This window comes from Hemitrygon akajei, chromosome 21, assembly GCF_048418815.1.
Source record: "Hemitrygon akajei chromosome 21, sHemAka1.3, whole genome shotgun sequence".
Classification (NCBI taxonomy): Eukaryota; Metazoa; Chordata; class Chondrichthyes; order Myliobatiformes; family Dasyatidae; genus Hemitrygon; species Hemitrygon akajei.
The window spans coordinates 15,956,627-15,969,688 of NC_133144.1; the positions used below are offsets into that span (position 1 = coordinate 15,956,627).

At 40.2% G+C, this 13,062-nt stretch overlaps 1 protein-coding gene across 11 annotated transcripts in view; it reads right to left on the bottom strand.

Moving 5' to 3' along the window:
- herc1 (HECT and RLD domain containing E3 ubiquitin protein ligase family member 1) overlaps positions 1-13,062 on the bottom strand; it is a 262,328-nt gene that overhangs the window by 72,681 nt on the left and 176,585 nt on the right. For 9 of the 11 annotated variants that reach the window (XM_073024866.1, XM_073024869.1, XM_073024868.1 and 6 more), the window contains 3 exons: positions 4,681-4,805; positions 4,138-4,358; positions 1,656-1,924 (listed from right to left, as the gene is read on the bottom strand). In XM_073024866.1, the coding sequence (XP_072880967.1) occupies positions 1,656-1,924; positions 4,138-4,358; positions 4,681-4,805 (615 nt within the window). The remainder of the gene's footprint in view (positions 1-1,655; positions 1,925-4,137; positions 4,359-4,680; positions 4,806-13,062) is intronic. The other 2 variants (XM_073024860.1, XM_073024864.1) reach the window with 2 other exon arrangements.

The window sequence follows — 13,062 nt, forward strand, 5'->3', positions numbered from 1 at the left end:
GTTGTCTAATGACATGGTCCAAGACCTAGGACTGTACAGTGAGGGAGGCTCTAAAGGTAGTTCTAGATATTCCAAAAGTTCTTTCGGGAAGGTTAAGACCTTCTAGTCGTTGCACAATAAGCGGCTGGAATCTGTCATGTATGTGCGTAAATGATAACTAATTCTAACTCAGCAGTCAAAAGTACCAACCATTGTGTGGAAAATGTTGAAATTAATCTGCATTTGAAATTCTTATGCATGGCGGCACATCTGGTAGAACTGCCGCCTCTCGGTACCAATAACCCAAGCTCAATGCTGACCTCTGCGGTGGAGTTACAATGTGACTGCATGTCTTTCCTCCAGGTGCACTGGTTTCCTCCCGCCCACACACTGTAATGCAGCAGTCAGTGTAACAGCAACCCCGGTTCAGTTCCACTGCTGGCTGGAAGGAGGTTGCATGTTTCCCCAATGACCTCGTGGGCTTCCTCCCACATTCCAAAGATATATGGGTTCGTAGGTTAATTAATCACATGGGTCTAATTAGGTGATGCAGGCTCGGTTAGCCGGAAGGGCCTGCTACTACCCTGTATTGCTAAACAATTAAACAATCAAAGACATGCAGATTGTTAGCTTATTGTCTCTAAGTTCTCCCTAGTGCGGAGGGGAGTGGTAGAACATACAGGGAGTGAGGAAAGTTGAGGTATGTGGGGGAATATAAAACAGGATTAGAGTAAACCTGTATGTGGTGGTTGGCAAGGACTTGCTGGGACAAGTGACATGTGTTTGGGCTGAATATCTACGCACCCAAACATTTGGGAAAAAAAATTAAAGCTGTGTCCTAGACAATGCTGTCGAGCCGATGAGCAGGTCTAACCTGCTGCCTGAGTGTAACTTGTTGACTTAAAAGGATGATTCAAGCATGATTCAATAATTGTACCTACAAGGAAAGATTGGGAAATTTAATTGAATGGACTTGTATAGGGCCTATATAAAGAAAGAGAGTGGGGGAGGGGGGGTCAAAAGCCACAAATGTACATTTTAAGTAATTGGTAGAAGGTTTAGGGAGGAAACAATTAAGAGCTTTCCCATCCAGATGGTGGCAAAGGTGTGAAACTCCTTGCCTGCAAGGGTTATAAGGGGTCAGAACACTGTAGATCTAAAATGCTTTTAGATAAAAGACTAAGATGTGTGCACTCTTGCTTGAAGAGCGTGCACTTGAAGAACTGTGACTGGATGCTTCCGATAGGTATGGACATCTTACCCAGTCTGGACAATAAGTGGCTCGGAGTACAAAGCAACGTGCCTGATTCTTTTCTATTGTGAAGTGACCTTAATTAGGAATGGAAATAAATGCTTGCTGAACCAATGATGCCCACATCCTTGTGAACACATTTTGAAATCCAGACTTTTAGAGAGCTTAGCCCACAGGCACCTACATTAGAAGATTAAGTGCTAATATGTTGATAGTGTAGATTTTTCAAAACAAGTTATTACTACATAACATTTTTACACACATGTATCCATTTCTACTAGTTAGCAATGATGTATAGAAACTTATGGGAGCCAACATTTAGTTTTAGAATTTGAGGAAATCATTCTGAAAAACTCTCTCCATTTTATTTTAAAGGAGGTGGATTGTGTGGTGACTAATCACAGTTCCACTAATCTTCGCTCACCTCTCTGAAACTGGGATCTTTGTCTTGCTCTTCGTAGCCAGGTACTTGTCTCTGCAGCTGCTACACAAGAGGTAGTACGGATTTCCGCTGCCACACTCTCCACCAAACCATCCGTCAACATAGGACCCATTGCTTCGGTAGCCCTGCCGGTTGGCACTCCGCCCACAGCCCGGGTGGTTTTTCTTCATATGATGATTAAACTGAGTAACGTTTGCATCGCAGAGTTCGCAGATGACCAGTTCATCTCTCTCATCAGGCTCACACACATGCTGCAAATAAACAAATGGGTCATTCTGAGGAGAAACCAACAAAAAAACAATCTGGGCTAAAAGTAATTAAAAGCAATTTAAAAAAAGCTAGCAATCAAACACAAACTGTTAGTATGATTTCTAACAAAAGATTATTGTCCTGTGAAGTATTCTTTGAATGATATATACTCCAGATGCTGGACTGATTTGGAGAAAACTACAGCTCAATTAAATACTGTAGTTATGCTGTAAGTGGTTTCCCTATCACCAGTAGACAAAGATCTAGGCTGAAACTAAATAGAACTGGTAAGTTAAATTATAAAAATCACAAACTCTAGATTACGGAGGAATGACAGGAAAGAGTGATATGTGGAGAATGTAAATAATTAAGTAATGTATGGTTTACATTCTTGTAGCCAGCATGAACATGTTACAGTAGCAGGCCACTGTGGTGCTGGAATTGTCGTTGATGACAGGATTGAACTACTGAATACAAGAACAGCCAGTTCAAGAAGTCCAGACTTGCTGTGAGGTTTATCTGAGGTAGAGACTGGAAAGCACTGTTATTGACTAGGAAACAGTGGAATGGGAAGAATAAACTTCACTCTAACCTTCATTCCCCCTTTTTAAAAAAAACTCAATTCTGCAGGCTGATAGCATTGCCAATTTAGCTGCCCGTCCTTTGGCAAATAACTTTGTATGTTTTTTTAAAACTGTATTGGAAGCAAATGCTAAAATTCTGAAAATTATTAATTAAGGCAACTATTCTATAAGCATGTGTTCACATCTGAAAAGATAAACAGCAGTGTAGTAATGAAATGTCCAAATATATCTGGTGAAAAATGTTAGGAAGGACTGGAATAAATCTGAATAGGAGCATCAAAAACAGGTGATTTGATTTAAATGTGCAGTTTGTTAAGTCCTGAGCCAAAAATAACACCACTTAAGAAACAATTTAACAGGTCCAAAAGCATTCAATTGTAGATGAATTTATTTGTGGAATACCATTGGTGTTGGTTTTTATGGCCAGTCTTTTAGCATGTATTTGTTTTGTGCCTGTTATGTTTCTTTAGGCCCATTATTTCAAATTAACTGCTACACATCTTACATCATGACAGTGACTGCACTTTAAAAGCGATTTGTGGCCCAATGAGCCCTTGGGGAAGTCTTAAAAGTAATGAAAGGTGCTATCTTTCAAATGCAAGTTATTCCCAATGAAGGATCTGGCTTTCTCAGCATTATTAGTATCAGATATTTGACCCTAGCTTTTGGAAGTCATACTGGCTATGCTAAAGGACAAGAGATTTTATTTAAAATTTGCCACAAATGAGGACTCTGCTGCTTATCATATAGTGTATTTAACATTTCTGCAGAAGAGTTAACCCCCTTTTTATAGGTAAGATTTCTATCTTAGGAAGTTAGAACAGTTTGGTTTCAAAGAACTGTCTGCATATTTAATCTCTCAGTTTGCTGCATCATGGACCTTTTACCTTACTTGCCTACCTATATGGAACTTCTCTATAAGTTTAACATCATATTTTGCATTTGGTTATTGTTTTCTTTATGTATGACCCTGAAGTACTTGTGTATGAAATGATCTGTTTGGACAGTACACAAACAAACCCTGGTAAATGTGACAATAAAATAATTACCAATATTTAAATCTAATCATGGATTCTCAATGTAAATTAACAATAATTGATATTTTGTTAAATATATCACTGAAGGGAAATATGCAAAGAATAAAAGTTTTATATAAAACAGAAAGTAGCAACTTTGGAAGATGGGGTATTAAAGACACCTGTCAAGACTTTCTTGTTACAGTGTAGCTTTGTAAATATATTTATCAATGCAAAATAAAATTATGCAAGAGGACATCTCTAACATTAAAAGCCAGAAGGATAAATTGCTTTGTGTCCTGAGAAATTCTATAGCCCAAAATTTGCTTGGAGTTTTTAACAGTTCCTCTGCCATTGTAACCTTAAATTACTGCAGAAATAATGGGATTTCCAATGCACTTAAGGTATGACCCCAAACCAGTTCTGGACTTGAGATGTAGTAATGTACCTCTCTGTACAAAAGCAAACAAGTCATCCATACAAACATGTTTTTAACTGATAGCATCTTAGATTGTTGATCAACATGATCAACAAGGGTTAAAGCACAGTAAAAGCAATTGTGGAGTACAAGCTCAAAGCAAGTAAGCAAAAGCAGCGGAAGCTGCAGCCACACACCCATGTCGGCCAGTCCAATACCTCTGGAATCCACATTCCCAATATATCACTATCACTCGCAAAGTCCTGACCAAACATGGCTTCCATTGCTTCATCATCCAGGTCAATTTCCAACTCTTCATCGAGGCTGAAGTCATAAAGGGCACCGGGGTCTTGTGGTACTGATGCACCCTCTCGCCGACTTTGATTTCGATGTGCCTGCACTGAACGGTACAGACCTGCTGCAATTTTAAAACAAATGCTTTATCAAATTATTAAATACATAAAATAAGACTGCAGTGCTATTTAAAAGTATCTAAGTTACATTTTCATCTTTTGCAGTTTGTGAAAATCACTGAAAAATTAAACTGTGGAAAAATAGATTCCTTTATATTCAAACTTACAAAGAATGGAACAAGGTTAATGAATAATTACAGTATTACCTTGCCTTTATTTCACTAAATATACAAAAAATATTACAACTACAAAACAAAAATCATCTGTTCAGTTGATTGAAGTCACAGATACAGCTGTGAATCTTTAGTGTAGGAATGTTTGAATCACCTGCACGTGCCAACAGCGTACGAGCTGCCAGCTCAAACTTTTGCCTCCTAGTAACAGTTGATCGGCTTCTGGAAGAAGGTACACTGGTGGATGATCCATTCTCCTCCTGATCCAATCCATCAGGGCTGTAAAAATAATCTTATTAAAATATGGAACATAAAAGGCTTTTGGTAAACTAACAGCATTGACATCAATTGTTAAACAAACTATACTTTGTTTTAGATAAATCAATTTAATGTACTTAAGGAATCCAGATGCCTTTAAGAAATGATGAATTTCTGAAAATATTTGCTATCTTACAAAACTGATATCAAATGCAAAGAATTTATGAAAAGTTAATCGATCAATGCTTCATTGTTCTCTTTACTAACACACTAGTTTCTTTAAATCAGTGGTTCCCAAAGTCGGCAATATCGCTCCACCCACCTGGGGGCAGTGGGAGTTTCTAAAGGGAGTGATAAAGATAAAGTGGGCAGTGGGGGTTCCTCAACAGCAAGGGGGGGGGAGAAAGCTGAGGAATTACAGGGTCCATTTAAAAATGAATTATTATAAGCATTGAATCCTCAGTGCCTCAAAATTGATTACAATGGTCACCAAATCACTACATCGATTGTTAACCCACCATTCTCTTAGACTTTGCTAAAAGTGCACTATGGTTGTTGAAAGGCAAGGTGACACTTCTGTATTTGACATATGAGAAGAAATCATGTTATTTCTGGCCCAGACTGTGCATTATTGTTGTTCATTACTGTATTACAATGTTAGCTAGTATAATTCCCATACTCTTAATCACACTGTACACCGTTGAATATACCCTAATTCACAGGAACTGCGTCGAAGTTTAAAATCTGCCCTTTTGAATGGTCTTGAGTGCATATCTCTGGCCTATGGCCCAACTGAGACATCATTGTCCCACTTTATGTACCTTCAGGCAGAGTCAGGTTTAGCCTGAGCAACGATGATGCATAACTTTCCCCTTTATTGATCAGTGTTGAGGTTGGACTTAAGCAATAGGCTATTGAACATGGCCGTTAATCCATAATGAAAATGGCAGAAGCAGGCCAAACGATAAAGAGCTGTAGACAGTATATTGTGGAGTATCTGGAATATAGATTTACACCAGCAACAGGCAACCAAAAGCAGCCAATGTGTCTGTTGCTTGAAAAAGTCTTTTTTCAAATGAGGCAATGAAACCATCCAGACTCGAACATTTGAAGAGAATACACTCTGGTAAAGCAAACAAGAACTCAACTTATTTTCAGTTGCTTTATGAAAACTTTCAGAAATGGCAAACACTTCAAAACATGTTTGCCAGCACTTCACAAAACAGCGTGCTTCATACAACATTCATTGCTCATTGCTAAATCTGGAAAGCCCCATACAATTAGAGAAGACCTGATTCTGCCAGCAGTAAGGCAAGCTCTGAGTATGGCTTTGCCTAAGTTACGAGACCAAATAATTAAAGCAACTCTGCTCGGCAACAACTCTGTTTAGAGAAATAGATGAAATGACTGAGAATGTGGAAGGCACATTGTGCGACATACTTAGGATAACAGAATTTGTTCTGCAGTTGGATGCAGTTGCACTTTGCTTTGGTTGTGTTTGCCTCATGAAAGAAGAAAGCCTGGTTCAAGAGTTGTTATTTGCAAGGAGACAAGAAACATACAAAGGGGAAGTCAGTATTTTGGGTTGTTGAGCAGTTTTTCCAGAGAGAAGGACATTCAGCTCACTAACACTTTTGCTTGTGCAACAGATGAAGTGCCATCAACGACTGGACACCATCGTGGGGATATTACTTTCTTGAAAACAGCTCTGGCTAACACATTTACCATTCACTGTGAAATGCAGAGGCAACATCCTGTCACAAAAAACCTAAGTGATCGGTTGCACAAATCATAAAATACTGTTATCACAGCAGTAAACAAAATCAAGTCTCATGCTCTCAATTCTTAACTATTTTGAGTGCTTTATATTGAGAATGATCAGTTTGAACGCTTGCTGTTGCAGACATAAGTCACATGGCTCACAAAAAAACTGCCTGAGATGCTTTCATGCACTTTTTGAAACTGTGATAAAATTTTTTGAACACTCGAATGCTTCATTTAGTAATCAACTTAAGAATATTAGGTATGACATTGCTTATTTGTCAGAATTATTTGCAAAGCTTAATGAAATCCATCTTCAATTGCAAGGAAATGACGTGAATTTTATCAAAGTCAAATCAGTTGTCTCTACGCGCCTGTCCAAGTTAACCCTATTTAAGTGCAACATTGGTCATTATGATCTTTTCCAATTTCCAAGCCTCTCCGAGTTGGAAGAGAAAGAATACCAAATGATGATCTTCAAGTATACTGTGCCCACTTGGGTGATCTGTATTAAGACTTGCCTTGATCTTCTCTCGATCCAAATTCCAGATTGGATAACAAATCCATTCCTGAACACTTATAATGAGGAATTAATGGGAAGGATGGAAGAAGAACTGATCTCGCCATAAAATGACTTTGAGCTGAAGCCGAGGTTCAAAAAACCAGAAAGACTTTTGGTTGCAGAGAAACTTCTGAATGCTATCCTGAACCATGGAAAAAGATCAAGATGGGCTTTACAGCCTTTCCAACATCGTATTTAGTGAAGCACGGTTTCAGTGCAGTCACCCAACTTCTTTCAAAGCAACAAAACAAACTGCAAAGTACCGAATGTGGTGATCTGAAACTCCTTCTGAGAAACATTCAGTCTGATACTGAGAAGCCGATATCACTGGACCAAGCACATCCATCTCACTGAGAGGTGAAAAGCAATGAAGTAGTGAATACCGTAGTTGGACTATAAGGTACACTGTAAAATTGTTGATGAAAATTATTTTTACTGTAGCTTTAAATGAATTTGAATAATGTTTGCAATTATTTGTTAATGCTTTGAATTTGCAGTTCCCATTTTCTTCCACTATGCATCGTAAATCAAAAATCTTTACAGATTATATGTAATGGCTGGAAAGGAAGAGGGCAGCACTGGGGATATGGTCTGGGAGCCAATTGGGTGGTAACCCAAAAGAAAAGGTTTGGGAGCCACTGCTTTAAATTATGAAACATTACCCTGAAATAAATATCAACAATGCTGCAAAAATACTTAACACATGGGATGTGAAGAGAGCTTAGTTCTGTTGTGGACCCAGTTATACTGTGGGTCATGTACTCCAGCTAGTGGAATATTGAAAAGCTGTAAGTTGTTTTAAGTTAGGATCAGAAAGTGAAATGTTTAGAAGCTTTGAGTAAGTCTGGGAAAGCTCGTTTTATTTAGTTTTAGCAGGGATTTGTAGCAGCATATTTGTCAGCTTTGATAGATTATCTGAATGATAGCAATGTGTTTGTCAGTTTTTAAAGATGGTTGCAAGCAGTTTATTTTGTTAGCCTGGGCAAGAGTTTGTAACAGCTTATTTTATGACCTTCTCAGCCTGAGTAGAAAGTTGATAACAATTTGTTATTCAGTCAAGCATGAATTAAAAGATCTTGGGAAAGTATGGTCTTCAGCACCCAGATTCACAGCTGCATAATTAAGAGACAAAAAAGAGAGGTCAACCAAGGAAGAATTATCAAAGTGTCAGACAGAATCCGGTTATAAAAATTGCATAAATATTTCAGTCAAAGTACATCTCTGCTCATCAGTTGAATACCACTCCAAATTCAAACTGAAGACAGAAGTTTCAGGACAGGAAGGAAAGGTCAGGGAAATAGCAAAGGCACAAAACTACTAGTTGTTTGATCCTTACTGGTTCAGTAACGTATCTCTGGGTGACTGCACTTCAGAAAGGATCCATAGGTGAAGTATGGAATACCCTGTGTAAAGCAATACACAAATGCAAGTTTCTTCTACACTTGGTAGTACTATGCGTGATTCTTAAGTGACCAGGGAGGGACTGCCAAAGAAGTGGTAAATATTCCTATGCTTCAAAACTCACAGGTAGTACTGCAGCTTCTTCAGAGACCTGACTTCTACCCTGGTCTCTGCTGCATTATGAACACTTCAGATGACAGCATGAATTTCCCGCTTGCTGCCATGTCCCAATACTCCACTGGTTGGTAGATTTATTGATTGTTGCAAAATTCCCCAAATGTAGACAGGTGGCAGGACAATCAGAGCAGAGGCAAAGGGCATATGTAATAGAGCATCAGGAAGGCTATGGAATAGGATGCTCCAAAAATCAACATAACATTGGTGTGACGAATATCTTCCTCCTGCATTGCAGACAACACCCGACCTTATCCTAATAAATAAAACTTGTGTGTGGCAGAACACTATGGAAACAGTGACCATACTTCTGCAAGTTACAAGGTGCCTATAGAAAGGGAAAGGTTGGCCCTCAATTTAAAGATCTAAGGCTGATTTCAACAGTGTAAGAGAAGACGCAGCAAAATAGATTGAGAGAAGATGCATGCAGGTAAGGTAATAACGTGCATGTTTTTAAAAACTACGTTAGTAAGAATTTAGGGACAACATGTTCTGGTAAGTATGCAAGGCAAGATTAGAAACTTTGCATTACACAGTATTGAAGGATTGATCAATTTAAAAAAAGTTCAATGTTCAAAGTTCAAAGGAAATTGTATTATCGAAGTACATACGTGTCCCACCACAGACAACACTGAGATTCTTTTTTTTGTGGGTACTCTCAACAAATCTATAGAATATTAACTATAACATTATCAGTGAAAGACCTCTGAACTAGGGCATTCAACCAGAGTGCAGAAGACAACAAACTGTGCAAGTGCAAAAATAAATAAATAGTTAAAAAAGTGAGAACAGGAGTTGAAGAGTCCTTGAAATGAGTCCATTGGTTGTGGGAATACTTCAGTGACAGGGCAAGTGAAGTTCAGTGAAGTTATCCCCTTTGGTTCAAGAGCCTGATAGCTGAGGGATAGTAATTGTTCCTGAACCTGGATGGTAAGAGTCCTGAGGCTCCTGTACCTACTTTCTGAAAGCAGCAGCGAGAAGAGAGCATGACCTAGGCGGTAGGGATCCTCGATGATGGATGCTACTTTCCTGTGACAGGGTTTTCTGTAGATGTGCTCAGTGGTAGGGAGGGCTTTACCCGTGATGGACTGGGCTGTATTCACTACTTCTTGTAGGATTTTCCTTTCAAGGTCACTGGTGCTTCCATACCAGGCTGTGATGCAGCCAGTCAATATGCACTCCACTAAACATCTATAGAAGTTTGCCAGAGTTTTAGATGTCATGCCGATTCTCCACAAGCTCCTAAGGAAGCAGAGGCATTGCCGTGCTTTCTTTGTACCTGAAGTGTATGGGTCAGTTCTTTGGTCTTGCTGACATGAGTGAAGAGTTCGTTGCTATGACAGCATTCAACCAGATTTTCAATCTCCCTCCTATATACTGATTCATCATCATTTTGATTCAGCCCACGGCAGTGATGTCATCAGCAAACTTGAATAAGACACTGGAGCCGTGCTAGCCACACAGTCATAAAAGGAAGCACGTGACAGGCATGGGCAACTGGAATTTGGGGGGGGGGGGGGAAGTATCTTGAATATAGAATATATGGGAGCAATTTTAAGAGATTAGGAGGGAAAACATGGCATTGAAATTTTCTTGGTACGTAAGATTAAAGAGAATCCCAAGACATTCTGCAAGTATGTCAGTAGCAAGAGGGTAGCCAGGGACTAAAGGGGTGATCCAGGTGTGGAGCTAGGTAATGTGGACAAGGCTCTAAATGAATACTTCTTATCTGTATTCACCAAGCAGAAGTTGTTGTTCACGGAAGAGTACGTGGATAATCTGTATAAGGTCAATATTAAAGAAAAGAGGAAATGAGATGTAATGGATGTCTAAGTTTATAAATTAAAAGACCTTGATGAAATCTATCTCAGGTTCTTATGGGAAGCATGGGAGGAGATAGCTGAGGATCTGACGTAGATTTTTGCATCTTTGTTAGCTAAAGGTGAGTTGCAAGTTAGAAGTTAGCTACCAGCTGTAGCTACCCAACATTTTCCTAATGCTCTCTTTTATTCAAAGTACAGTTGTTGAAGAACAAGATTGAGGACCCAAGGGCAAGACTGCTGTATCAGAGGGAAATGAGGAATTGCTGCATTCTCTATTTCACAGAGACATGGCTCAATCTGGACATGCTGGATATATTGAAAGACCCAAGGACTTCTCAATACACAAAATGGACCAAATTGCTGATTCGGAGATGGAGGTTTGTGTTTCATGATAAACTCTTAGTGGTGCTCAGACACTGCAGTCTTATCACAATCTTGTTCCCCTAACCTGGAACATCTAATAATTAAGTGGCGATTATTCTACTAACCAAGAGAGTCCTCCATGATTCTGACCCTAAGTCTACATACTGATAAAGGCTGACTTTAAGCAGGCATTGGAGTACTGAATGCAACTATCAGCAAACAAGAAACAGCCTAGCCCATCGCTTTTCAAGTCATTGCCGGTAGGCTTATTCAGAAAGTCAGAAGGCAAAGGATCCAGGAAAGTTTGGCCAGGTGGATTCAGAATTGGCTTGCCTGCAGAAAGCAGAGGGTCGTGGTGGAGGGAGTACATTTGGATTGGAGGGTTGTGACTAGTGTTGTCCCACAAGATCGGTTCTGGGACCTCTACTTTTCGTGATTTTTATTAACGACCTGGATGTGGGGGTAGAAGGGCGGGTTGGCAAGTTTGCAGATGACACAAAGGTTGGTGGTGTTGTGGATAGTATTGAGAATTGTCGAAGATTGCAGAGAGACATTGGTAGGATGCAGAAGTGGGATGAGAAGTGGCAGATGGAGTTCAACCCGGAGAAGTGTGAGGTGGTACACTTTGGAAGGACAAACTCCAAGGCAGAGTACAAAGTAAATGGCAGGATACTTGGGAGTGTGGAGGAGCAGAGGGATCTGGGGGTACATGTCCACAGATCCCTGAAAGTTGCCTCACAGGTAGATAGGGTAGTTAAGAAAGCTTATGGGGTGTTAGCTTTCATAAGTCAAAGGACAGAGTTTAAGAGTCGCGAGGTAATGATGCAGCTCCTTAAAACTCTGGTTAGGCCACACTTGGAGTACTGTGTCCAGTTCTGGTCGTCTCACTATAGGAAGGATGTGGAAGCATTGGAAAGGGTACAGAGGAGATTTACCAGGATGCTGCCTGGTTTAGAGAATATGCATTATCATCAGAGATTAAGGGAGCTAGGGCTTTACTCTTTGGAGAGAAGGAGAATGAGAGGAGACATGATAGAGGTATACAAGATATTAAGAGGAATAGATAGAGTGGACAGCCAGCACCTCTTCGCCAGGGCACCACTGCTCAATACGAGAGGACTTGGCTTTAAGGTAATGGGTGGGAAGTTCAAGTGGGATATTAGAGGAAGGTTTTTTACTCAGAGAGTGGTTGGTGCATGGAATGCACTGCCTGAGTCAGTGGTGGAGCCAGACACACTAATGAAATTTAAGAGACTACTAGACAGGTATATGGAGGAATTTAAGGTGGGGGGTTATATGGGAGGCAGTGTTTAACGGTCAGCACAGCATTGTGGGCCAAAGGGCCTGTACTGTGCTGTACTGTTCTATGTTAATTCAATCAGGCTTGTTTGAAGAAATCTCAATTATCATCAACATAACACCTGCAGCACCAGTGGCCCCAAACACTTGACCACTGCTATATTATGATTAGGAATGCCTAGAGAGTATTTCAGGAATTCTGATTACTTGGCTGTCCTCATCCATACAGGCAGAGGCTAAAGAGCAAGGCTCCAGAGATGAGAACAACAAAGAGGTGGTCATCACTGGGTGACCATCCCCCAGTGGCACTTACATGCACCATGATAAGGTGCTTTGAGAGGTTCTCTGAGAGGCTGCTGATGAAACATATCAACACCCGACTGAGAAACGACTTGGATTCACTTTAATATGCCTAGCGTCACACGAGGTGATCAGCAGATGCCAATTCAACGGCTCTTCACTCAACCCTGGAACATCTGCATAGCAAAGAAGCATACATCAGGTTGCTCCTCATTGACTACAACCTGGCATTTAAACTAATCTATAAGCTTCAAGAGATGGACCTTAAAATCTACTTTCCTCACTTACAGACCCCAGTCAGTCCAGACTGACAACAACATCTCCTCCACAATCACCATTAGCAAAAGTGTACCACAGCTCTGTGTGCTTAGCTCCCTGCTCTGCTCGCTTTATACATGTGGCTGTGAGGCTAAGACAGCTCTGTGCCATATCTAACTTTGCTGATGACACCACCGTTGTTGGCCAAGTCAGAGGTGGTGATGAATCAGCGTATAGGAGGGAGATTGAAAATCTGGCTGAGCGGTGCCACAACAACCACCTCTCAACTCAATGTCACAAGATCAAGGAAGAAATCAGAGGTCTATGAGCTAGTCTC